Raw genomic sequence first — 25638 nt, forward strand, 5'->3', positions numbered from 1 at the left:
TTCTAATTTTTAAATGCCAGCATGATTTGAGCAAACCATCATTCTGAGTTTTAACTCTATCAACCTTATTTGTTCAGGTCATCTAATTATATAAAGATGACATAGCATATGTGAATGACTGTATACTGTATACTTTTGCTTCTATTAAAAAAAAAAGTCTGAATTTTATTATTTTTCCATAATACAGTGTATCATAACTTTAATAATAATAATAATGATGTGTACAGATCCATTAAAAAAAAATACTTACCTTGGTTAGAAGCTGTGGCTCAATCTGTCTCAGGGTCAGACTGGCCCACCAGGGTGCAGGGGAAACCCCCAGTGAGCACCACTGCCTCTGCATGGCTAATATAGATAACTGACACAGTGTAGATGATTGACGTGTTGTAGATGAATTGTCATTGTGCTGAATATTTGTGTTGTATAGATCTGTAGCAGGCTGTATGTCAGGCCTGGCCAACCTGTGGCTTTTCAACTGTTGTAAAACTTTAAGTCCCAGCATGCCCTATCTCAGTTTCCTACAGTATCAGGGAATGCTAAAACTGTGGCAGGGCATGCTGGGATGTGTAGTCTCAAAACAGCTGGAGAACCTGGCTTGTTGTAGATGAATGTTACACTGTAAATAAATAACACCGTTGACATGAATAACAGAGTGTAGAAGAATGACATGGTTTAATGAATGACACGGTGTAGTAGGTGCAGGCTCCGTATGGGCCCCCTCCTCACTGGCAGTGTAGTAGACTCTGGCTTGTGCTAGAGACTGCTGTGCATGCGCAGGTCTCTGGGAAAATGGTGGCCGCTCCTAGAGGGCGTATCTAGAGATTAGGAGTCCCGTGAGCAGGCTCCGTCTGGCCCCCTCCTCTCTAGCCGGCAGCGCTGTAGCTCTGGGCACTAAGGTCCCTAGGGGACCCTAGCACTGTCCCAAAGCCTACAGCAAATGCGCGGATCTCTGAAAAAAATGGCGTGGCGGCCATTTTCCCAGGGAGCTTTCTACTCCCTGGGACACACCGGGAAAATTGTGCAGCACCATTTTCCCAATGATTAATATAGCGTTGCTGCTGCACCACAGGACTCCACAGGGTGCGGTGTGGGAACCCTGGACCCCACTGGCACGTGTGCACCGCACACACTGCACCCATTATAAATACGCCAGTGACTTCTCTACTGCGCATGCACAAAACTCCAGGAAAATGTCTGCCACTCCATTTTCCCAGTGATTTCAGATGCTATGCAGCATCAGTTATATAGGTGCAGGTTCTACGGTGTGGACCCATTATAGATGGACAGTGCACCCACTATAGATGATAGGTGACATTTAAACACTTTAAATTACAAGTGTACACTTGTTACAAGTGTTGTGTAAAGCACAGTTAGGAACATTTATGCAATCTGGTCCATGGGTAATTGTGTGAAATGTAAGTGTAACCCGTAGTAACAATCAGCCATGCACTTTATTCTCCTGCACTGGGAAAATGGTGTGTCCCAGGGAGTAGAAAGCTCCCTGGGAAAATGGCCGCCACACCATTTTTTTCAGAGATCCGCGCATTTGCTGTAGGCTTTGGGACAGTGCTAGGGTCAAATAACAGAGAGCAATTGGTTGCTGTGCTATACATCCAGTAAAAGCGTCTTGTTTCTGGGCACCAGTCTCATAAATGACCCCAAACACACCGTCCAATCCAAGGGAACGTACCCATACAGATCGCAGGCTATTATCTCCTAATGCTGCATTTCCAGATATCTAACACAAAGGTGGATCAGATATCAGCAATGTCCCTCACACATAAATAGAGGGAGATGTACTAAGCCTTGGAAAGAAAAAAGTGAAGACAGATAAAGTACCAGCCAATCAGCTCCTAATTGCCATGTTACAGGCTGTATTTGAAAAATGACAGCAGCTGGTTGGTTGGTACTTTGGGGTCTATTTACTAAGCCTTAGATGGAGATAAAGTAAATGTAGAACCAGCTCCTAACCACTGGCGTATTTATAATGGGTGCAGTGTGTGCCCACACCCTGCACCCATTATTTTTAATACTTACCCCCCCCCCCCCAGAGTCCTGCGGCGAAGCAGCAGCGCTCCAGAAATCACTGGGAAAATGGTGCGGCGCCATTTTCCTGGTGTTTTGCGCATGCGCAGTAGGAAAATCACTGGAAAAATGTCTGCCGTACCATTTTTCCGGTGATCTGTGCGTGCGCTCTAGGCTCTGGGACAGCGCTAGGGTCCCCTAGTGCCCAGAGTCACAGCGCTGCCGGCTGGAGAGGAGGGGGCCCAGACGGATCCTGAACACGGGCCTCCTCCTCCCTAGAAACTCCTCTGCTCCTAACCAGTGTGGGGTATGTAGGGCCCACCTGGGGGATGCAGTGGTAGTGGCCCATGTTTAGGGGTGTGGCCAGTCTCTAGTGGGGGTGTGCCCAGCCGCCACATTGGTTTGCTGAACCATTTTGCATGGGTTGGGCCCCTTGATAAATATATACAGTAAATACTGTAGTGCATGCATAATGTACTATATTAGTAACAGCACAGTCTGGAACCTGATCCCTAGAGGAGGGGGTGGGGCCCCAAGCAGTAGGGTTCACCGGGGGTTTCCCCATACCTCTGGGAGCCAGTCCAACCCTGCTCCTAACTGTCATTTTTCAAATACAGCCTGTAGCTTGACAGTTAGGAGCTGATTGGCTGGTGCGTTATCACCTTCCACTTTATCATTTCTCTAGGCTTAATACATCTGCCCCAAATTATTTCCATCCAAGGCTTAGTACATCACCCCCATGATTGCATAGTATAATATAACCAGTAACAGTAGGTTTGTATATACAGCTATATAAGACTAATACACCAACATGAATGATTTTGCAGGTGGATTCCGAGAGAAATAACTTCAATAACTATGGAGAGGTGTATAGGGTGCAGTGCTCGGCGCAGGTAAGTTCCAGTCACTGAGTGATCTGACATATAAAGGCAATCACCGTTTACTCATTTCTCTGCTGGCACAGCAGCTGTAATCTATTTCACTGACAACAGTGCATAGTGTAATTATAATTCTGATCCGACATCTATCCACTTAGTATATTGCTATAGGTGAAAAGGGTTTATGGTGGAGGTATACATCCAGGAGATTCCAACCTACATGATGAAAACACAGGGCCTGGTTTATGTTTGTACTGTAAGTAAAGCCAAAAAGCACGCAACTGGGCAAAACCATGTTGCACTGCAGGTGGGGCAGATGTAACATGTGCAGAGAGATTTATATTTGGGTGGGTTGTATTTTTTCTGTGCAGGGTAAATACTGGCTGCTTTTTTACACTGCAATCTAGATTTCAGTTTGAACACACCCCACCCAAATCTAACTCTCTCTGCACGTGTTACATCTGCCCCACCTGCAGTGTAACATGGTTTTGCCCAGCTGCTTGATTTTTTTTTGCTTTACTTACAAACATAAATCAGGCCCACAGTTAAGACAGTGTGTTAGTGCATATTGAGCAAACATCCTATTGAGTTGAAATTTGAGGCAAACATATCGGATTGAATAGAATGACAGGGTCAGGTGAACAGAACGGTGGTTCCTTGTAAGGGGCAGGTGTCTGAGCAGATGTGAGATAGATTGACCACATAGGTCCAGGCGGACTGAGAAGGCATTTGTCATTGGTTATATTATATTTCATCATGAAGCAGCAGCAACAGTGACTCCCAAGCACAATTCATGAGTAAATGGACTAGGCTGTGAAACACTTTGCTTTCTGGAGCCTCCCATCTGCTTGCACTATGTATTGATGGCATTAGACAGTGTAGCCTATAGACCACAATTTTGCGATTTTCGATGCAACGCGTTTCACAGCTCATGGTGCACTTCCTCAGGCAGGAAGCAGGCTGCGAGCCACTTTATGTTTTATGTTTGCTTTTGTACTCCCTTCAGCCCTAATACGCCGCAAGAGACAGTGCATGCTAGCTATACACAAACCTGATATTCTGCAGATCTCTAGAAAGATTCACACATGAATAATCTGAATATTATTAGTACATATAGTGAAATATGACGCTAGGAAGTTCCTGACATCACAAGTTTAAAGGCGTTGCAGGGTCAGCTCCTATAAGAATAAACATTTACGTTATCCCTGAATAAAACCTGTGCTGTGATGTTTTGACTGTTGGTTGAATGTTATGCACACAGGACACGTTATTCCTGAACACGCATAAGAACAGTCCCTACATGTGGCAGAAGGAGATGATGCTGACCGAAGACAGTGGACCACAGGTAATATGTGCTACCCCTATCCCCAGGCCCTAAGTATTGTCATGTGATCTCTCCCAGTCCTGCTCTGTGACATTATATATTTACTAAAACACTAGTGATAGCAGCTCACTGTGCTCCTAGTGCATACAGTAAATAGATAGGCTCCACCAACATCCTTCATGTTTGGAACCATCCTCAGAAAGTTTATCTCCACCTAATTCTGTATCCAACCGGAAATGTGCAAGGCGAGAACAGTGAAACTATCACTTACTGCCACTCTAGGACCACCGTCTTCCCTCTGAGAGTGAGGGGGCATCAGGTCTCTCTTTTTTACATTTTTATTTGCTTGAAAGCTTTTATTACATTATTATGTGCACCAACTACAGCTGGGTCAGGAGTAGCCAGCACCCAGCTCTTCCCATGTAAGCATGTTCCTCTGTGCATTCCCACAGATGCCACTGCTCTGACCTGCAACTGCTTGGCCTTTCCTGGATAAATTAGGGCAGTGACATTTTAAAACAGCATCTGCACTGTACTTTTATCACAGTTTCTCTTTCACTATTAGCCATTATTATAGTCTGCCTACAAAACAGTACAGTTTGCAGTTGATGGGTTCTGCTTAATCTCACATGAAATTGTACAGATGACCTGAACCAATCGCTCTGGAAGTCTGGGTCTGTAATCCAATTTGTAACAGTTTCCAAACTTATGGTTTCCCAGCAGTATACAATTTATGGTTTCCCAATGGTATACAATAATATACAGGTTGAGTATCCCTTATCCAAAATGCTTGGGACCAGAGGTATTTTGGATATGGTATTTTTCCGTATTTTGGAACAATTGCATACCATAATGCGATATCATGGTGATGGGACCTAAATCTAATCACAGAATGCATTTATGTTTCATATACACCTTATGCACACAGCCTGAAGGTAATTTTAACCAATATTTTTTATAACTGTGTGCATTAAACAATGTGTGTGTACATTCACGCAATTTATTTATGTTTCATATACACCTTATACACACAGCCTGAAGGTCATTTAATACAATATTTTTAATAACTTTGTGTATTAAACAAAGTTTGTGTACATTGAGCCATCAAAAAACAAAGGTTTCACTATCTCACTCTCACTCAAAAAAGTCCGTATTTCGGAATATTCCGTATTTCGGAATATTTGTATATGGGATACTCAACCTGTACTACATAACCAATATCCATTATTCCTGATCGGCTGTTCACATATTCACCCCTGGACTGAAATGAACGATTCTTCTTTATTAATATAAAGTTCTGAAAATTAAAATCAACATTTAAAGTTGTAACATAACAGCTAAGAGCGCCATAGTGTTCTTTTACTGACGTTCACTGGATTAAGCTCCTCTCTCACTACCCCAGGAAACAGCATCATGTGTTTAATGACACCAACTAGTACATGATAATAAATACAGGCATGCGGTGGTGTAATACTGACCCCATTGCTGTGCCATCAGATTGTCGCTTCCCAGCACCTACAGAAGTTCCGGTCTTTGCACATAAAACTGCACATAATAAGGCTTATTGTGAGTAATATGCACCCGCATATTTTCTGCAGTTGTTTCTGCGTCCTTTTGGTACTGTCACTACAAATGTTCTTCCCTGGTGTAAAACTGTGCGTCCATAAGTGCAAAGAGCCCACTGTCGGCATCCGTAGACGTAGAAATACCACTTGGTACAGTATTTTGCAGCACTGCAACTTGCATCAGCAATATGGCAGGTACAGCTTCCCCATCGAATCTGTGCTGCAACTCCGTACAGTGGGGGTCATTCCGAATTGATCGCTCGCTAGCTACTTTTAGCAACCGTGCAAACGCATTGTCGCCGCCCACTGGGGAGTGTATTTTCGCTTTGCAGAAGTGCGACCGCTTGTGCAGCAGAGCGCCTGCAAAATGGTTTTATGCAAAACAAGACCAGCCCTGTAGTTACTCTTCGTGTGCGTTGATTCTAACGACGGAGGGACGGCTTTTGATGTCACACACCCGCCCAGCGTTCGCCCAGCCACGCCTGTGTTTTTCCAGACACGCCTGCGTTTTTCTAAGCACTCCCTGAAAACGGTCGGTTGACACCCAGAAACGCCCCCTTCATGTCAATCTTCCTGCGTTCTGCCGTGCGACTGAAAGCTTCACTAGAACCTGTGCAAAACCACAATGCTCTTTGTACCCGTATGTCGCGCGTGCGCATTGCGGTGCAAACGCATGCGCAGATTAGCCATTTTTTTTCACTGATCGCTCCGCTGCGAACAACGGTAGCTAGCGATCAACTCGGAATGACCCCCAAAATCGTGACACATGCGCAGTGTCAATCAGACGCCTGCGTAGATGAAAAACATTGCTCCACTGCGTCCGACGCAGAATCAGCCCATATGTTTGTTTACACAGAAAATCTGCCTTTTCTGGAAACATAAGATCCGTTTGAACAATGTTTAATTTTATGTATTATTAACATTTATATAGCGCACACATATTATGCAGCTCTGTACAGTGAATAATATATCAGTCACTCACATCAGTCCCTGCCCCAGTAGAGCTTACAATCTATATTCTCTATCACACGGACACACACTGGGGTTAGTTTATTTGTCCTCAGTCAAGATCACCCATGACTGGGAATTGAACTCGTGACCTCAGGCAGCAATGCTAGCCACTATGCCAATCAGGCTTCTGCAATGGAACAATCACAGCGTTGTTTGTGTTTTCAGCCGTGGAAGATCGGTTCCAACTTCTCCTGTGCTGACCTGAGCCCTTCAGACACAATCCCCACCTCTGGTATGTATGGGTTTCTGAATAGATATAGGATAAAGACAAATAAGCCTTGGACTGATATATAATGCACAAGTGATGTTACGTAATGTATGTATAAACTCCTGCCATGTTGTCAGCATTAGCAATTTCTGATGGTATGGCTTTAGTGATCAGTAGGAAATATCTGTATTATATGGATCCCCCAATTGTGAATTATTACAGGCAATGGCATCCCTCCTTATTCTCTATGCCACCTTCATTACCCCTCGTTACCGCGGTTCTCTCCTCTTATATTTACCACCTGAATCCACTCAACTACCCCCCCCCCCCTCTGGGGCCCATTTATCATTATATGTTTGCAGCTTATTCACTGAAAACACCTGTTTTAAGGGGGGGGGGGGGGGGGGTAACCGCAAATGTTTAGTGTCAGCCTCATGTATTAAGAAGGGATCACAGTATATATCTCTGATATCTGCTGTAGTCCCTCCATCTGAAGATGGCGATAGCGCATTGTAGCCTGTGGGCCACAGATTGCAAACTCAGCCGTCAATGGCCCCAACATAAGTGATCAGCGTTACCACGCATCTGCATGAGCCCTGCTACCACTCAGTAGTTGCACCGCTCTCAATTTGAACCGGCTTGCAGACTTTAGTGTTTGCTTGGGAACTGTGTGACTCGGCTTACAGGCTTTTACACAGTCACACCATAGGCAAATGCATGGGGGGAGGTGTGTGTGTGTGTGTGTGTGTGTGATGAAGGGGGGGGGGGGTCTTTCTGGTTGCCCAAAAACCCCTCCAGCTCTTGGCAAGTGGCGCAAATTATGACAATAGCAATGGTAAATAATATGATTACTAGAGCTGCTCCCACATCAGGCAGTGTAAGGAATAGAGCAGAGCTGCTGCACGTGCCCAGTGGAATCAGCTTCTTCTACCAAGTTTGCTGTGTGTGTGGATTTGAGTCCTCAATCAGTGCACTGGACCAGAGAGCAGCTACCAGGAGATGAGACAGGAACCTTACAATGAGGTGGGAGAATGTGTTCTTAGAAAGTGCAGTACTGGTTCTATTATGTTTGTGTAATTATTTATTATGGGATGTTTAACCTTTTCCTGACCACTTGTTTATATTATTCAAATGTCTGATACAGCCTATACTATAGACCCTCCATAGTGTTAAATATTAATACTGTATTCCATACAGTATCCAGTGTATAAAAAGACCAATGTTTATATTAATGTCCAGGGTCGGTACTAGGTTTTTCTCCCACTACCCCAGACTCCCGCACTTGCTCCAATGTTCCACAGAGCGGGAGATTGTGGGCTGCATTTGGACACCCCCCCCCCCCTCTAGAAATCCTGCATTTGCCACTACACATAATACCTCAGGCACATCTAATATCCATACAATGTACAGTAAGGAGGAGTGCAGTTTGGCATATATACAGTAATGTGGTTTGTTAATGTGTTTATCTCGGATGTGTTGCTTGGCTCCTTTGGGCAATGAGACACAATTAACACAACCTGACTTTTTTAGTTCACAGACTGAAGGCAGGAGACATTAAAGTCATCGCTGCTTTGGGAGACTCAATCACTGTAAGTACTATCAGAGGGGAAGCTCCAAGATAACCTTATATGCATTAATAGTCAAGTGCTCCCGTCATAGTGCTCCAGCCATAGGTACTCGCATGGGTTACATAGCCACCAGGCCTGAACAGTGTTACCTTTGTATATGATGTTACCAGAGCTGAATATTGTTATCCAGATCATGTTCTAGAATCTAGATACAAGGTCAATGTTAGTAAAGTATACAGATGTATCTAAGATACAATTGCTGCAATGTCTTCTCACACGTAAAGAATGTTATGGGTATAAACCTTGCTGTCGTTGCTTGTAACAGGCAGGGAACGGGGCAGGAGCCATCGTCATTGACCTCCTGGACGTGGTGACTGAGTACCGTGGATTATCCTTTAGGTGAGTGGAAGAGTCATTCACATTTTTCTTATGAGGGTGATCTAGGGTATGTAGGCCGAGAAGGTCTGAGCCAAGATTACATTGCAAAAGTCATCTGAAGATAAGAAAAAAAAATGTAAATGCAAATCTTTGCAGCAATTTGTTGGACAAATATGACATTTTTAAATGAGTTAATTACAAATTATATTTTCAGAAATAATCAGTTAAGTGAAAATAATACAATGACTCCAAATCATGGTCACGCGTTTCTCTCACTTCCTAATGTACTGACGTATACTTGTTTTTTTCCACCTATAGCATTGGTGGGGATGGAGACCTCAGTAACACGACCACACTGCCAAGTATGTACACTTACCTAATTTCTTTACTTTTTAATTGTATTTTCTCTCTACGTGTAGTTTAAGGTAAAGCACTTGAAGAGAAACGCGCTCCTTTACCATACTGTAGATGGGCTCTCTCAGTGTTCTGCCAGAACAAGGATGTTTTACCATCTCCAACTCCCCCCACTTATAGGATTACAATGACTATCTCTGTTCCTCGCCTCCGGCCAATGTTACAATCATCATCCAAATGTACGCCACCTGCTGGCTGCTCGTAGTTCTTCCGGGCCGCACTCTAAGGGATAGATTAATCAAGCTACAGAATAATTAGCATCAAGTTTATGACTACACCCTGTACAGCACCTTCCTTTTTATAGGCGAGATATAAAATGGTGGAAAGCTATTAAACCGATTGGTCTAATCCTAATTTGGGGTAAACTGAGTCTGTAATTGATGTGAGTGCAACATTGTGTAAAATTAAATGTCTGGGTGGTGTGGGTAGGTGTAACTTTCCAACGGAATATGCCATGCAGTGGATGGGAGGAAAAATACAAGGACCTGGTTGTTTTGTTGGACTCTGAAATCACCCCCATTTTGTGTCATCTCTTCTAGGGGTGGACTATTCCACCCTGGGTAATCCTACCCTGTGCGCTATGGTTGCCAATCCCATGGATCGGGGTCGGCGGAATCCCGGGATTTAGGGCCAAAAACGGCCGGGATTCAAACCCGGGATTGGAAGCTCCAATCCCGGGGATTGAGGGATCAGCGTTGAGCATCCACAGGACACTCAGATGCTGCCTGGCTTCCTTCTTCCGGCTCCCCAGCGCAGCGTGAGGGGTCACACTGCACCGTCACACGCCGCTGGGAGCCACTAGGAGAGAGTGGAGGATGTTCCCCACCCGCCCGCCCCCGGTATATGGTGACTTATGTGGGCGGGGCGGCCACATAGTTAAAAGCCAATCCGCCATTTTTCAATCCCGATACCCGGGATTGAAAAAATGGCCCGGGATTGGCTTCCTTACTGTGCGCTCAAGATGGCTGCCGCACCTGGTTCCTTGTGAGGGTGGAATACACAACCCTTGGAAGTTATTACCCAAAATGCCTACACCAATCCTGTATTATGCTTTCTGTGTGCTCAGTGTTCGCAAAAATGCGCTATAGCGCGTATTTTACCCCAAAACGGAGTGAGTATGATGTCACTCCGTTTTGGGGTAAAAAGTGAGGACTCACTTTTTAATAATGGGAGGGTCCCCGGGGACGCGCTCCGCTGGGATGCACTCTGGCGCTTGCTCTGACGTTACTTGTCGGACGTGCGCGTCAGGCGGCTGCTGGGCGGTAGGACGCAGAGAGTACCACGCTCCCGCTGTGAGGAGCGAGGGAGTGCACAATCATGCCGCCGACCACGGGAAGCAGCAGCGCGGCTCTCTGGGGAGGGAGGAGGTTCGAGAGAGCCGGAGTCTGTGTCAGAGCCGGAGCCGCCGCCGGGTGACATTTCTCGGCAGTGATGAAGTTTGCCGGACCCGCCACCAGGGGACAGCTCTCTGCAGTGCAGAAATTGAGGATGCAGGTAGGGCGCTGGGACAGTGGGGAAGGAGTGTGCGGTGCTGGAGCCAGTGTGCAGGGCCAGGCAGAAACAGCACCATGCCAATGCTCCCTTCACAGTGTCTGCCCCTTCTCCAGCCCAGTGTCCCCCAGCATTACTGACCCTGCCAGCAGAGCATTTCCCCCTTCCCTCCCCATCTAGTCCACTGTGCCATCTCACTGCCCTCCCATCTAGAACCCCCAATCAGTCCAGACACACTGATCCCCCCCCCAACCCAGTGTCACACCCCTACCTCACTGCCACCTTCCCTCCCTGCTCAGTGCCTCCCCATTCATAGTGTCCCCCCATACAGCCCAGTGTCCCCCACCATCTCATGGACTCCCTCATCCCAGTCTCCCCTCCCCCAACCAGCCCCCTGCCCCCATCTCACTGCCCCCTCAGCAAGAACCCCACCAGCCAGTCCCATTACAGTGCCTCCTCATTCATTCCAGTGTACACCCCTCTACTGCTTAAGGGCCCTACACATTTAACGATCCACGCCGAGCTGCCCGACGGCGGATACAGCCGACGGGTGACCCGGCGGTGGGAGGCAGTGACAGGGGAGTGAAGTTCCTTCACTCCCTCCGTCACCTGGCTCCACAGAAGTGCATGCAAATATGGATGAGATCGTCCATATTGGCCTGCATGCACAAGGGAAGGGGCACCAGCGATGAACGAGCGCGGGGCCGCGCATCGTTCATCGCTGGTGCCTCCACACTGATAGATATGAACTTTATCGCGTTCATTAATGAACGAGATCGTTTGTATCTTTCAGTCAGATCGACCAGTGTGTAGGGCCTCTTAGTGATCCTGCATCCCACCACCATCTCGCTGCCCCCTTCCCATCCAGACCAGTGCTTTACCTGGCGCAAAGTGTATAACATGCTCTGAAAAAGAGTACAATATACAGCGCTTGGAAAAAACTGGATATGGAGAAAAACAATTGAGTTTTATTTAGTAAATTATATTACAAAATTTAGTTAAAAATTCATAGATGTACATCAATTAAAAAATAAAATGAAAATAATATATACTGTTATATAAAATTATTGGGCAAGCACAGCACAGCAGAATGGTTTGGTATATTACCATATGAGAAGTTGAGAAGTCAATTGGTGCATATACTCCTAGGAACTTATGCCACAGTCCTGGGGGCAATTTACAATGCAGGCAGATGTAAGTCCACAAATTTCTTTAGGAACAGACCTTATGCTTTGTTCCGAGCGGCAGCTCAGTCCTATTGGTAGCTTGGTCTCCTTTCGTTGTAGTGGATATCTGTCAATTCCCCATTTAGGCAGGTGGATGGACTTCCAGGCTTGTTCCTGATGTTTGGCAATTGGAGTCTGTATGCCCAACCTCTCCAGACCAACGCGTTTCACTGTAACAACAGCTTTCTCAAGGTGTAGGTATTTGCTGTGAAAGTGCCCTTTTTAAAGGCTGTGCTGATTGCCCATTACTGACAGCTGATGATAATTTTAACATCACTAAAAAGCATTAAAACAAAACCATATCCAGTTTAAAATGTTCATTATTATAGAAGACAAATGTATATGTGTATGTAAATCAATTTTGATATATATTTATTGCAAGGAATAGAAAAAGATAAATAAAAGAAGGTGCACACTTCCTGTTTCTAAGTCCGATCACGTGATCATTATGGTCGTTTCCTATAAATGGAACGCATAAGCAACCAATCATTGGTGGCCAGTGAGTGATTTCCTGGTCACATGGCTGGTTTTGTATAAGCACAGCCCGCTCTACGGTACACATGTGTTTGTATTTGTAAATCTCGATTAGCCCGGCGGCCCGGTCACGTGCGTCCGATCACGTGATCCGGCCCCGTGATCAACACGTGTCACCGGAATTGCGTCATTCCCTTGGTCTGATGCCAGATGTAGTCACGTGATCGGATCTTTCAGGCATACTTTTGCCCTTAGTGTGTTCAATAGAGTTACCTTCTTTTAGATAAATAATTTATCAGTTTCTTTCATTATACCTAGGTATTCCCTATTATGGGTTCCAAAACCATACATATCATTTTTATAAGGAAGCATTACAATTTTTATTTTTATTTTTTGCCAATATATGTCACATGACACTGATTGGCCATTAGACTTTCTGATATTCAAAAGGGTATAAACATTCTCATATCTTTATAAAGAGGGATTCTGTTATACATCTAATAAGTTATTTTCATAGCAGGGATACTTCAAAGCAGTGTATCTTGATGTATATACGTAAAAAATTAGATACAGGACACTTTCATTCAATAATGTCCATTTATCTATTTGTTTGTACTCACTACTGCCATCTTGAGTTATAATTCTATAATTATAAATTCAAAGAAAAAAATAATAAAAAAAAAAAAAAAAAAAAAAAATTATAAAAAAAATAATAATAATAATAATAATATAAGTACAGAGCAAAAAAAATATTAAAATGATAATAATAAAATATATAATATAATATAATATAAAAAGAGGAAGAGAGGGGAAGAAAGTTTGTTTATACACATACTACTCACAAAAGGTATGTATGTGTAGCACTAAAAATATGTATATCAAAACCTTTTATAATACCACATTTAGCTCTAATGCTTCGTTGAGGCCACTCGGGTATAGGGAATTTAATTGGAATGTCCAAAAGATCTCTTGCCGGCATAATCTTATAAATCTGTCGCCCCCCCGATTGGTTGGTGCTATGTGTTCTAATCCGACAAGTCTTAAAGAACTGGGATCTTTTTTATGGTGGTGTAAAAAGTGTCTTGATACACTATGTTTTGTTAATCCATTAATAATATTTCTGCGATGTTCCATAAATCTGGATTTTAGAGCTCTGGTTGTTCTGCCCACATATTTTAGATTACATCCACATTTTAGCAGATACACCACCCATGTTGTATTGCAATTAATGAAGCTGGAAATATTTATATGTTTTTCTTTTGATATTGTGTTCACCATTTTAGTTCTATTGCATACATAAGAACATGTCGTGCACCTATTGCCTCCACATTTATAAAAACCATTTGGTTTTGTGGTTAACCAGCTTTTTTTGGACTTTTTATCTATATCGGCTGGTACATGTTTTAGTTGACTGGGAGCTAATATAGTTTTCAGGGACCTATTTTTTCTAAAAATAAAGTCTGGTTGTGTAGGGAGAACACTTCCCAAGATGGGGTCATTTTGAAGCATATGATAATTTTGTTTTATTATTTTTTTGATATTATTGGACTTACTATTAAATTTAGATATAAAGGCTAGGTCACCTTTATCCGACTGAATTTTCTCTTTTGGACGGAGAAGAGTATCTCTTTCTATCTTCTCTACTTCAGAGATAGCTTTATCTAAAATATATTGAGGATAATCTCTATCTGCAAAAGATTCCATTAATTTAGTCGCCTGCATTTGAAATGATTTTGTTGAGGAACAATTCCTTTTAACTCTTAGTAATTGTCCTTTAGGAATATTATTTTTCCAGGAGGGATAATGGGCACTCTTATAGTTTAGGTATGAATTGTGGCCTACATCCTTTGTATAGTTGGAAGTATGTATATGGGCCCTCATTCCGAGTTGTTCGCTCGCAAGGCGAATGTAGCAGAGTTACACACGCTAAGCCGCCGCCTACTGGGAGTGAATCTTAGCTTCTTAAAATTGCGACCGACGTACGCGCAATATTGCGATTACAAACGAGTTAGCAGTTTCAGAGTAGCTCCAGACTTACTCTGCCTGTGCGATCATTTCAGTGCTTGTCGTTCCTGGTTGACGTCACAAACACACCCAGCGTTCGCCCAGGCACTCCCACCGTTTCCCCGGCCACTCCTGCGTTTTTTCCGGAAACGGTAGCGTTTTCAGCCACACGCCCCTGAAACGCCGTGTATCCGCCCAGTAACACCCATTTCCTGTCAATCACATTACGATCGCCGGAGCGAAGAAAAAGCCGTGAGTAAAATTACTTTCTTCATAGTAAAGTTACTTGGCGCAGTCGCAGTGCGAACATTGCGCATGCGTACTAAGCGGATTTTCACTGCGATGCGATGAAAAATACCGAGCGAACAACTCGGAATGAGGGCCATGGTTATCAATTATTTCTAGAGTGATATCCAAAAAATTAATCTTTGAGGTGCTAAAATTAGAAGTGAAGGTTAAATTAAATGTGTTAGTGTTAAGAGATTTGACTAAATCAGTAAATGTGTCATGGTCCCCATCCCAAATAACATGCTCTGCCTGGCGCAAAGTGTATGACGTGCTCTTCCTGGCGCAAAGTGTATAACGTGCACTGCCTGGCGCAAAGTGTATAACGTGCTCTGCCTGGCGCAGAGTGTATGACGTGCTCTACCTGGCGCAAAGTGTATAACGTGCTCTACCTGGCGCAAAGTGTATAACGTGCTCTACCTGGCGCAAAGTGTATGACGTGCTCTGCCTGGCGCAAAGTGTATAACGTGCTCTGCCTGGCGCAAAGTGTATAACGTGCTCTGCCTGGCGCAAAGTGTATAACGTGCTCTGCCTGGCGCAAAGTGTATAACGTGCTCTGCCTGGCGCAAAGTGTATGACGTGCTCTGCCTGGCGCAAAGTGTATAACGTGCTCTGCCTGGCGCAAAGTGTATGACGTGCTCTGCCTGGCGCAAAGTGTATAACGTGCTCTGCCTGGCGCAAAGTGTATAACGTGCTCTGCCTGGCGCAAAGTGTATAACGTGCTCTGCCTGGCGCAAAGTGTATAACGTGCTCTGCCTGGCGCAAAAGTGTATGACGTGCTCTGCCTGGCGCAATGTGTATGACGTGCTCTGCCTGGCGCAATGTGTATGACGTGCTCTACCTGGCGCAATGTGAACTGGCACTATTATGTGGTCACGCCCCTTCCCCATGAAGCCACGCCCCTGATTTTTAGCAGCGCGCCTTCGGCGCGCAGTCCTTGCTTCCATGCTTTGGAGAATGGGAGGGGGAGCACCTATTCACTTTCTGCTGGAGGGCACCAAAGTGTCTAGCTACAGCTCTGGTGCAGGGTGTCCTGTATGCTACACAGCGCAGCAGCATTTTCACCCTCCTCCCCCTTGCAACACTTTTTAGTGTCCAAATCAAGTCTGTGTGTTTTTATATTTGAATCATTAATACGATTAATAAGAGCCTTCATTCCGATCGGACCCAGAAAAGGACAGGTAGGACCCCCATTTTTAAAAGTGAGGGGTCCCTGGGACCCACTTTTTTTTCGGCTCAGCGCGATCACTGGTGCTTAAGGTTTTCTTTATGTCTGTGCGGCTTATCTATTGCTGTATTACTTAGATCCGCTGTATTATGGGGGTCATTCCGAGTTGATCGCTCACTGGCTAGTTTTAGCAGCCGTGCAAACGCTATGCCGCCTCCCACTGGGGAGTGTATTTTAGCTTAGCAGAAGTGCGAATGCTTGTGCAGCCGAGCTCTGCAAAAACAGTTTGTGCAGTGTCAGAGTAGCTCTGAACTTACTCAGCGCTTGCGATCACTTCAGCCTATTTCTGTCCGGATTTGACGTCATACACCCGCCCAGCGAACGCCCAGCCACGCCTGCGTATTTTCAGCCACGCCTGCATTTTTGCAAACACTCCCTGAAAACGGTCAGTTGACACCCAGAAACGCCCCCTTCTTGTCAATCTTCTTGCGGCCGTCAGTGCGAAGAAAAACTTTGCTAGAACCTGAGCACAACCACAAAGGCCTTTGTACCCGTACGTCGCGCGCGCGCATTGCGGGGCATACGCATGCGCATAAATGCCGTTTTTTCACCTGATCGCTGCGCTGCGAAAATCGGCAGCGAGCGATCAACTCGGAATGACCCCCTATGTGCATTGATTTTGATGTCTGTAAAGCGCCCTGAGTCCTGTTGGAGAAAGAGCGCTATATAAATAAAATTATTATTATTATTATCATCGCTCACATCATAAATAACCGGGATGCGTCATGAAGACAACATTGGCAAGGTTGACCTGTTCAAAATGTCAGGCATGAACAGAATATCAACACATGAGGTGGTGAATCTCTTGTATGTACTGAGGACTGGTACAGACCTGCATGAGGATGATGACCACCAGCAGGACTATCTACAGCTTCTGATTGGCTGATGGTGTATTGTCCTCTCCTGACGATGAAGTGTAATTCATTAGTGTTGTGGCTATATTATCTCAAGCCGTGACCATTTATTCAGATTACTTACAGTTTTTATCATTCATATTGGGATGCAACTGGGGGTGTGCGACCGGGGCCGCATGGCCCTTTGCTTGTGGTTAGTGGGGAACAGCACCCTGCAGCCAGGATCACTGCGGCAGTACTGCTGGGGCATCCATTAGACGCTCCAGACAGGCATCCTGCAACCTGTGCAGCAGATCAGAACATCCTCAGAACGCTCCTTGTAGTGTGCACTTGCAGGTGCTGATGCCCCTCCCCCTGCTCACTACAATGACATCATGCTTTATGTGCAACGTCAAGTCATCAGGCAGTCAGGGGGCTGGCCAGCACAGGATGCATTTGAGCCCTGTTAAGGTGCTGGGCCCAACAGATACTGTTTACATACTGTAGCTATGTAGGGTTGTGTAGGGTGATCATCATGGTAGGGTGGTCTATTCAGCTTTGAACCAGTTGGAAGCTCCTTGAGCCTGCAGCAGAGAGGCGCTGTGGTCATCTGGGTATGGAATATATTGCAGATGCTACGGCAGTTCTCGCACTGGTGACACAGGCTGGAATATGTGATGCACAGAACTTGCACCGAACACGTATAACCAAATTTTTCCATTGCAGATATCTTGCGGCAATTCAATCCTGATATTCAAGGATACTCACTTGGAAGAGGTTCTCATCATCTTCCCAACGCGATGCTAAACCGTGCCGTGCCAGGAGCAAAAGCAGAGTACGTTGGGGAAAACGTCCCAGCTGGCAAATTATTACTGTTACGTGACAATAACCGTCCCTCGTTTCCCGCCAATGCATACTGAACTACTAGCAGCCTAGACACAAGTGAAGATCTGCAAGTCTCTAATCATCAGTGAGCTTAGGGTCACAGGGCCTGATTCCCCCGATGGACGCAATGGCGATGTTTTTTGCAGTGAAGCGATATTTTTGTAAATTATGCAAAGTGATTGACAGTCAGGTGGCGTTTGTAGGAGGTAAAAATGCAGGTTTGTCCCGACCAGTGGCGGTTGCCTGAGGTGGGGCTGCAGCACAGTCCAAAACTCAAATAGGGGACACACCATGGCAGCATTGCGGTTGTGTCCCCTATTTGAATTTTGGACTGTGCTGCAGCTTCACCTCAGCAACTGCCACTGATCCCGAGGCGCGTCACAGAATGCGATCGTGATATCGTGCACAGTAAAAAAATGGCTCTGGCGTCTCGGTTCCGTCGGCTCATCTGAGTAACCATATTGACTGATCTGCAACAGATTCTGCATCTTTGTACGCAGCCGTTGGGATTTGTGAAGCTTCTCAATACAGTTCCAGGCAGCTGCGACATTTGCATATTTTCACACAACCGCTGCGTAAAAATTCACAGCAGCAGCTGCGTTATTGCATATCTCGGAATCGGGCCCTTATACGTCTATAAAATGCCTGATAGTAACTAGGTCGACAGTGTCTAGGTCGACCACTATTGTTCGACAGTAACTAGGTCGACAAGGTCTAGGTCGACAGGTCAAAAGGTCGATATGAGTTTTTAATGGTTTTTGTGTGTCGTTTTCTTCGTAGAGTGACCAGGAACCCCAATTAATGCACCGTGTCCCCTCTCATGGTTCGCTTTGCTCGCCATGCTTCGGGCAAGGTGCCTCACTCCACTACCGCTTTGTTCGGAACAGGTTACCATTCCCAATTGTAGTCCACGTGGATCGTTAAGTATGAAAAAGTACAAAAAAAGAAAACAATCGTGAAAAACTCGTCAACCTTTTGACCTGTCGACATAGAACATGTCGATCTAAAGACCCTGTCACCCTAGAAACCCTGTCGACCTAGTTACTGTCGACCAATAGTGGTCAACCTAGATAGTGTCGACCTAGTTACTGTCGACCTAGAGACCGTATCCCTGCACCATGTTATGGTCTGGACCAAAACTCATAAGATTGCCGCTAACCAAATCACCAGGACCAAGTGGGTGACAGGAACACGTTAGCGTGTCAGTGAGCGCTTTTTTTTTGCCACCGGCCAGTAATGCCCTATATAATGCATATATAGTTTTTCCTGTGTGTGTCAGTATCGGTTCTGCAAATTCGTAAGCATGCCGTCGGGAAGCATTCACAGTGCTTCTTTTTAGAGGTTTTCGCACATGCACAACAGCAAAAAATAAATAAGTAAATCACTCAACTCTGGGAACATCTGCATTGCGGGCGCCTCTGGCCCTAACCTCAATCTGTTAATAGAGATGTAGAGGTTTAAATGAACGTTGCCTCAGCCATAATCCATTTGTCACTTGCTTGTTTTCCGATATTTTGCAGTGACATGCTCGAGCAAGCCGAGTACTTGGTGAGGGGGTTGAAGAGGCTGAGCGTTTCTGGAGTGAGTACATTATCAAACTGTGTTTGTATACTTTGGTGAAAGTGCATCAACTAAAGCCAATGTGCTCTATCCTGACAGGAGGGTTGGCGCAACCCTTAGGCCAGCTAAAGAAGTAGACTGTGGTGCTAATGATTAGGGTGTCTAAAACATTAAAAAGCAGCTGGGTGTTGTCTCCCCCTTCCCCGCCTGCTCAGGTAAGAAGCAGGAAGGTGGCGGCACCACTTTTGAGTGAGATGGAGCTGTCACTTAGGGCAGTGGTTCCCAACCGCGGTCGTCAAGTACCCCCAACAGTTCATGTTTTCCAGGTCTCCTCACAGGATTGTAAGTGAAATAATTTGCTCCACCTGTGGGTCTTTTAAAATGTGTCAGTGAGTAATGAATACACCTGTTCAACGGCTAGGTGACCTGGAAAACACGAAATGTTGGGGGTACTTGAGGACCGAGGTTGGGAACCAGTGACTTAGGGCACCCACAGAGATGCATTGGCCTTGACAGTGAAAGGGTTCTAGGTATTTCTTCTTCAGCCATGTGGGACACTGGAACTGGCTTTATCAGTCATTTTTATTTTATTTGTAATTGTCTTACTTTTTTTTTTAATGAAACATTCCTCAGCAGCTGCTGTGACCTGCATCTCCTTTCCTACCAATATCCCATTTTCCAGCTTGGGACGCACTTCGAACGGGATCAGACATATTTGCCGACTTTTGGGCTAGGGTTGTAGATCAGAAACAGATGTTTAGCAACCGCTGATGTTCCTGATTTGATGGAAGTACTGTTTCCATCGAATAGCGGGTTTATGATGGTTGGCAGCCCTCGGATGCTGCTTTTCGATGCCCATTTCATGGCTGACAGCTTGTAGGCAGCTGAAGACACCTGGAAGTGGTTCCCGCAGCTTAACTTATGTACGCTTGCGCGAAGCTCCAGCTGCTTCTGCACATTCTTACAGAATGACCATCAATGGTTATACCATCATATGGTTATGATGTGATTGCTGGTCACCATTGCATCACATGTTTTGATGTCAGAAACCTGGCAGCCACTCAATAATGGGCTTCTGATGTCCCTCCCTACTTTGGGCTTCCCCCTCCGGGAGAGGGCAGCCACGACAGAAAAAGGGTGGTGTGGCAGAATTGGGCAGTGCTTTGGGTGTGATGGACCATGGTGGCTGAACTACGAAGAGTCAATTCAACACAATTCATGTTATTGGCTGTCTGTATCACTTATTTGACTTAGTACGTGGCTGGCCTCTGCTGGATGGCTGGTGGTTCCAGGAGATGTGTGTATTGCAGATATTCTGCACCTCCCTTATTTCTATATATGCCTGGGAAGCAGAATTCACAGGTGTTTGCTTGCTCTATGTGCCTGGTTATAATTCCGTGTGCCCCGCCAGACCAGAACGCCCTTTGTGCATCATGTGAGGTGGTGGATCAGCGTCCAGGTCCGCCCAGCACATGATCAGGTAGAGCGGTGGTTAAGTCATACTTGTCAACTAAATACAAATTGTGAGGAACCAGCAGTTCCAGAAATGTCCTTTTTAAGAGGAGACTAAAACAATAGTTTATTTCCCTTCTTCAACTCAGTTACTATCATGTACGTACACATGATACTCAGATACCCCCAGGACTTTTTCTACGAATTTTAACCAATAATGTCATAAATGTTATGTATCGTTTATCGTTCATTTGTCCTCTTGCTTTCTTGGCCCTTTTTTGCAGATCTCCCTGTTTACTCATGGGCTCTTTTTACCCCACAGTACTCATCATATGAATATCTTCTTTGAGGTGATACATTTAATAACCTAGTAAATGTATCCCAGGCCTGTGCTCAGAGTGATTTTCATTCCAACCAGCCAACTAGTTGGATGGTTAGAGGAAAGATGGTCTGATGTATGGCCAGCTTAAGTTGTACTCTATTCAGTTGCAGCTGGTGTGAGTAGAGGGAGTTGCCCATGACATCCTTTCAGCTGGTGTGGAAACTCTGTTTTTTTGCTGGAAGGACTTTACGCCTTAAGTCTTTGTAGGTAAGGTCTTGGCAATGTCGGTTCTCCACTTGAGAAAACTGGCTGTGGTCCAGATGTTCCTTCACAGAATGCTGCATTTGCAACGCTATACACTCTTCCTGTGGTTGTTTTGGAACCTGAATCGTGTTATCAAGGCTTTGCAATACAGGCCCTTTGATCCTCTGAACACAAATGAATTGAAAAATTGTGTTTTTCCTCTTGCCATTTCCACAGCCAGGAAGGTCTAGGACATAAGAGTTCTACCCAGCTGATCACCTTTCTTGGTATTCCATGAGAATAGGACTCTGGACTAAATCATCATTCTAGGCAAAAGGGGTTTCTAGATCCCACAAGAATCAGGAGTTAGAGGTCCAGGCTACATGCTAAAATGGGCTTATACTGTATGTTGGGCAAATGCATATGTCCTCAAGACTTGACAGATTTACATTGGGGCAGGCAAAAGGTGAAGGCCCTTTCTTCTAGATTAATGAGCGCTTCATGGGTGGCGAGGTATAGGGCATCTCTGCAGAGTGGGCACCTGGTTGTTGCTGTCCACATCCATAGATTTCACACATTTATAATTTTGGACGTATGGTCCCCAGTGTTCCAGTTTCCCCCATGGCTGAAAAAGAAAAAGTGTTTTTATACTCACAGTAAATACTTCTCTTTGATCCCATGAGATACATGGTTACCTGATCACTGTATATTCTTCCTCCTTGTCTTGTTTTGCTTTTTTTCCTTTCACTTATTATAGTCTGCGTCTATCCTTTTGGGCCTTTGTTAGGCTTATATTGTATGATGCGATCTATCGGGTGGGAATGCATTAATGCTTAGCAATGTTATGTTTATTACGGAACAATACTATCTGGAAACCCCTCTCTGGGAATCCAGAATTTCCCACCGTACGTTGGGCCTAATTCAGATCTGTTCGCTCGCTAGCTATTTTTTGCAGCGCTGCGATCAGATAGTCGCCGCCTATAGGGGAGTGTATTTTAGCTTTGCAAGTGTGCGAACGCGTGTGCAGTGCCCTGTACAAAAACAGCTTGTGCAGTTTCTGAGTAGCTCTGACTTTACTCAGCCGCTGCGATCACTTCAGCCTATTCGAGCCCGGAATTGACGTCAGACACCCGCCCTGCAAACGCTTTGACATGCCTGCGTTTTTCCAACCACTCCCAGAAAACGTCAGTTGCCACCCACAAACGCCCTCTTCCTGCGAACGGCTGTGCGAATGGTTTCTTCGCTAGAACCAGTGCACAACAACGATCCGTTTTCTAACCGTACGGCGCGCCTGCGCATTGCGGTGCATACGCATGCGCAGTAGTTACCTGATCGCTGCGCAGCGAAAAAACGCTAGCGAATTAACAGATCTGAATTAGGCCCCTTGTTCTGCAAAATTAAATCAAATGACTTCATTCTGTGGACCTGATTAAGCAGGGTTATGCTTTATTGTGGTAATTTAGAAATGCTCAGTAAAACATGGGTAAAGCTTAGCGCTACTGCTTAATTATGTTGTATTTTATTTTTCCATGTAGAGCATAAATTATACAGAAGACTGGAAGCTCCTGACTATATTTATAGGAGGGAATGACCTGTGCGGAATCTGCAAGAACCCGGTGAGTTACAGTACAGTACATGGATATATGGTGTACCATAATCTGCAACTCTCACAACATTGTCTATAGGCTGCCAGGCACTGTGCAACAATTATTGATCCAATCTTTGACAACTACTTAGCAGACCTCATCCTAACCTTTCATGTCCTTGCACACGGACTCACCCATCAATGGTGAGAAAGATGGTGGCATCTAAGAACACACGAATCGGTAGCACAGTGTGCACAGGCGCTAAAACTGGGAGTGTCCGTCCTTGCACATTTGGACACACATATGTATACAAGGGTAGGAGTATGAAGGCCATTTGCCTAAACTTGCAGATGGGTGACCGTTAATAGACGTTGCTACGTGCACTATTGCAGGCTACTCAGAATCAGTCCCAAAGTAGCATAAATAATAAATAATAATAAGTCTACAGCTTAGATAACAAGCTTAACAAATAATTGATATGTGGACTAGAACATTTCCATTATGGAACCCTAGTTCTAACATTGTAATATTTCATAACTATTTAGTATCCGTGTTGGGGCTGCGAGACCGGGGGGAGAGCACAACAGAGCCCCTTGCGGGCTCAGTGGCTAGCTACGTTCACCACAGGTTCTATTCCCACTCTATGGATGTCACGCCGACTGTCGGGCGTATGTTCGCTCGGGATCCCGGCGTCGGCATGGTGACCGCCGGGATCCTGAGCAGCGGTCACGTGGCCACACCCCCAGTATCCTATGATATTGAGATTTTTTTTTATCACCAGAGGCGGAAGATTTAACGATCCCTTTACTTTTACATATCGCAGGGGTAGGATTTTTGTAACATACCGGCGGTACATCATCTCTTATTGCTGCAATAAGAAATGACAATTATCGGGTGTAAAACCCGACAACTGATAAATGAGCCACTTATTCCGCTCTGGCTGCTAGGTCTGCTGATCCTTTATTTGGGCTGTAGTGCTCAGTATACTTATGTTAATGGAACCATTGCATACTGGTATATATTGGGCCGGATGTATGACGCCCGTGTCCGGTTGCCTTGCGGGATGCCGGACAAACTGGGGCGTTTTTTTTTTTAAGGGGGAATTCACTTAGAAGGCATTGTTTAGCCTTGTACATGATTGCCCCTTTAAAAAAAGCGTCCTAGTTTGGCCGGCACCCTGCAAGGCCGCCGAAGTTGGGCGTCATTACATCTGGCCCATAGTCTCAAGAGGTGAAGATCTTCTGTCTCTCAGTATATAAGTCATACAACGTCTTTTTAAACCACTATTTTTCCATTCTTTAGACACTCTTCTTTGTACTAGATTTTATTGTTCTATTTTGCAGAACAATTTTCACATTATTATGCAACCATTTTTAAAAAAAATTTGCAACAGTAAATGTGATGTTATAATAAAAGTAGTTATCACAAATGGGTGGTCTTCAGTATGACGGCTGTTGGGATCCACACATCACAAATAAATGAACCTAAGTGAACCGTTCTATATTCTACTGCTTCCCGCTTTGCATATTCCTTACTTATTGTAATCTTTGCCAACATGTCATGCAATTAGGTCACAGTGTAATCCCAATCTTCCTGACAAATAAGAACTTATGACTTTTAAAGTTCAAACCTTGGCGTAGCGCCCCTTAACTTTCATTGGCGGCCATGACTAGTTACTATTACATGTTATTACCCAACTAGGTAGACCTTACATTCAATACACATCCCCATGTCTGAGATTGAGTAGATGTTTGTGTAATTTACAAAATGTTGTCTCCTGGGGGGACATTTACTAAGCAGTGAAAAGAGCGGAGAAGTGAGCCAGTGGAGAAGTTGCCCATGGCAACCAATCAGCATTGAAGTAACATTTATAATTTGCATACTATAAACATATACAGAGCAGCTGATTGGTTGCCATGGGCAACTTCTCCACTGGCTCACTTCTCTACTTTTATCACTGCTTAGTACAAGTCCCCCCTAGTTACGTAGCGGTTTAAATACCCGATTGTGTTTTATTCTCTGTATAAATGGCTGTCTCTTAGCAACCATCTGTCAAAAATCAGAGATCAAGTCTTAATTATTTTATTTTAATTTTCAACAGGTATATCATTCTCCAGAACAGTTTGTTTACCGCATCAAGCAAGCCCTGGACTACTTGCAGCAAGAGGTATATGTATGGTCAGCTAATATTCTTGTAAGAATAGTTTGCCATCAGTGGTGCCGAGAGAGGGGGGGAGAGGGTACAAATTACCCGTGACCAGGCCTGATGGAGGGGCCCAGTGAGGGTCCAGTAGGGGCCCAGGCTTCCTCCCCCTTAGCTAGCAGCAGCTGCAGCTCGTTTCCTCAGCCCAGCACACGCTGATGTGTACTGGGCTGCAGTGTGGTCATGGAGGTGCTTAAAATACTATTTTTTTCAGTATTTTTTTCTAAGGGTGCATGACCACACCTTCTGTGATTAGGCCACGCCCCTTGAAAAGTACCTGGGCTCATCCCGGCTCTTGACTGCCCTGTTCGCCATAGGCACATGTTTAGTCCAGAAGTTCTAGATTCATACCTGCCCAAAAAGCCCATTACATCTAACCCTTACCTATGGTGCCCTATTGGCCAGGCTGTCCCACCTGTCGCGTTTCCTGGTCATCTGCTTCAAACTTTTTTAGGCACCAAGGATGATCCATGAA

General features: G+C 45.0%; 1 protein-coding gene across 1 annotated transcript in view; it reads left to right on the forward strand.

Moving 5' to 3' along the window:
* The window catches only part of LOC134911022 (phospholipase B1, membrane-associated-like), a 249524-nt gene that overhangs the window by 55936 nt on the left and 167950 nt on the right, over positions 1-25638 (forward strand). Inside the window, exons 15-24 of the mRNA XM_063919415.1 lie at positions 2853-2918; positions 4165-4248; positions 6969-7035; positions 8542-8600; positions 8905-8978; positions 9276-9319; positions 17639-17747; positions 19318-19378; positions 22910-22990; positions 25062-25127. Of these exons, the coding sequence (XP_063775485.1) occupies positions 2853-2918; positions 4165-4248; positions 6969-7035; positions 8542-8600; positions 8905-8978; positions 9276-9319; positions 17639-17747; positions 19318-19378; positions 22910-22990; positions 25062-25127 (711 nt within the window). The remainder of the gene's footprint in view (positions 1-2852; positions 2919-4164; positions 4249-6968; positions 7036-8541; positions 8601-8904; positions 8979-9275; positions 9320-17638; positions 17748-19317; positions 19379-22909; positions 22991-25061; positions 25128-25638) is intronic.

The sequence above is a fragment of the Pseudophryne corroboree genome, chromosome 4, assembly GCF_028390025.1.
Source record: "Pseudophryne corroboree isolate aPseCor3 chromosome 4, aPseCor3.hap2, whole genome shotgun sequence".
NCBI classification, from domain to species: domain Eukaryota; kingdom Metazoa; phylum Chordata; class Amphibia; order Anura; family Myobatrachidae; genus Pseudophryne; species Pseudophryne corroboree.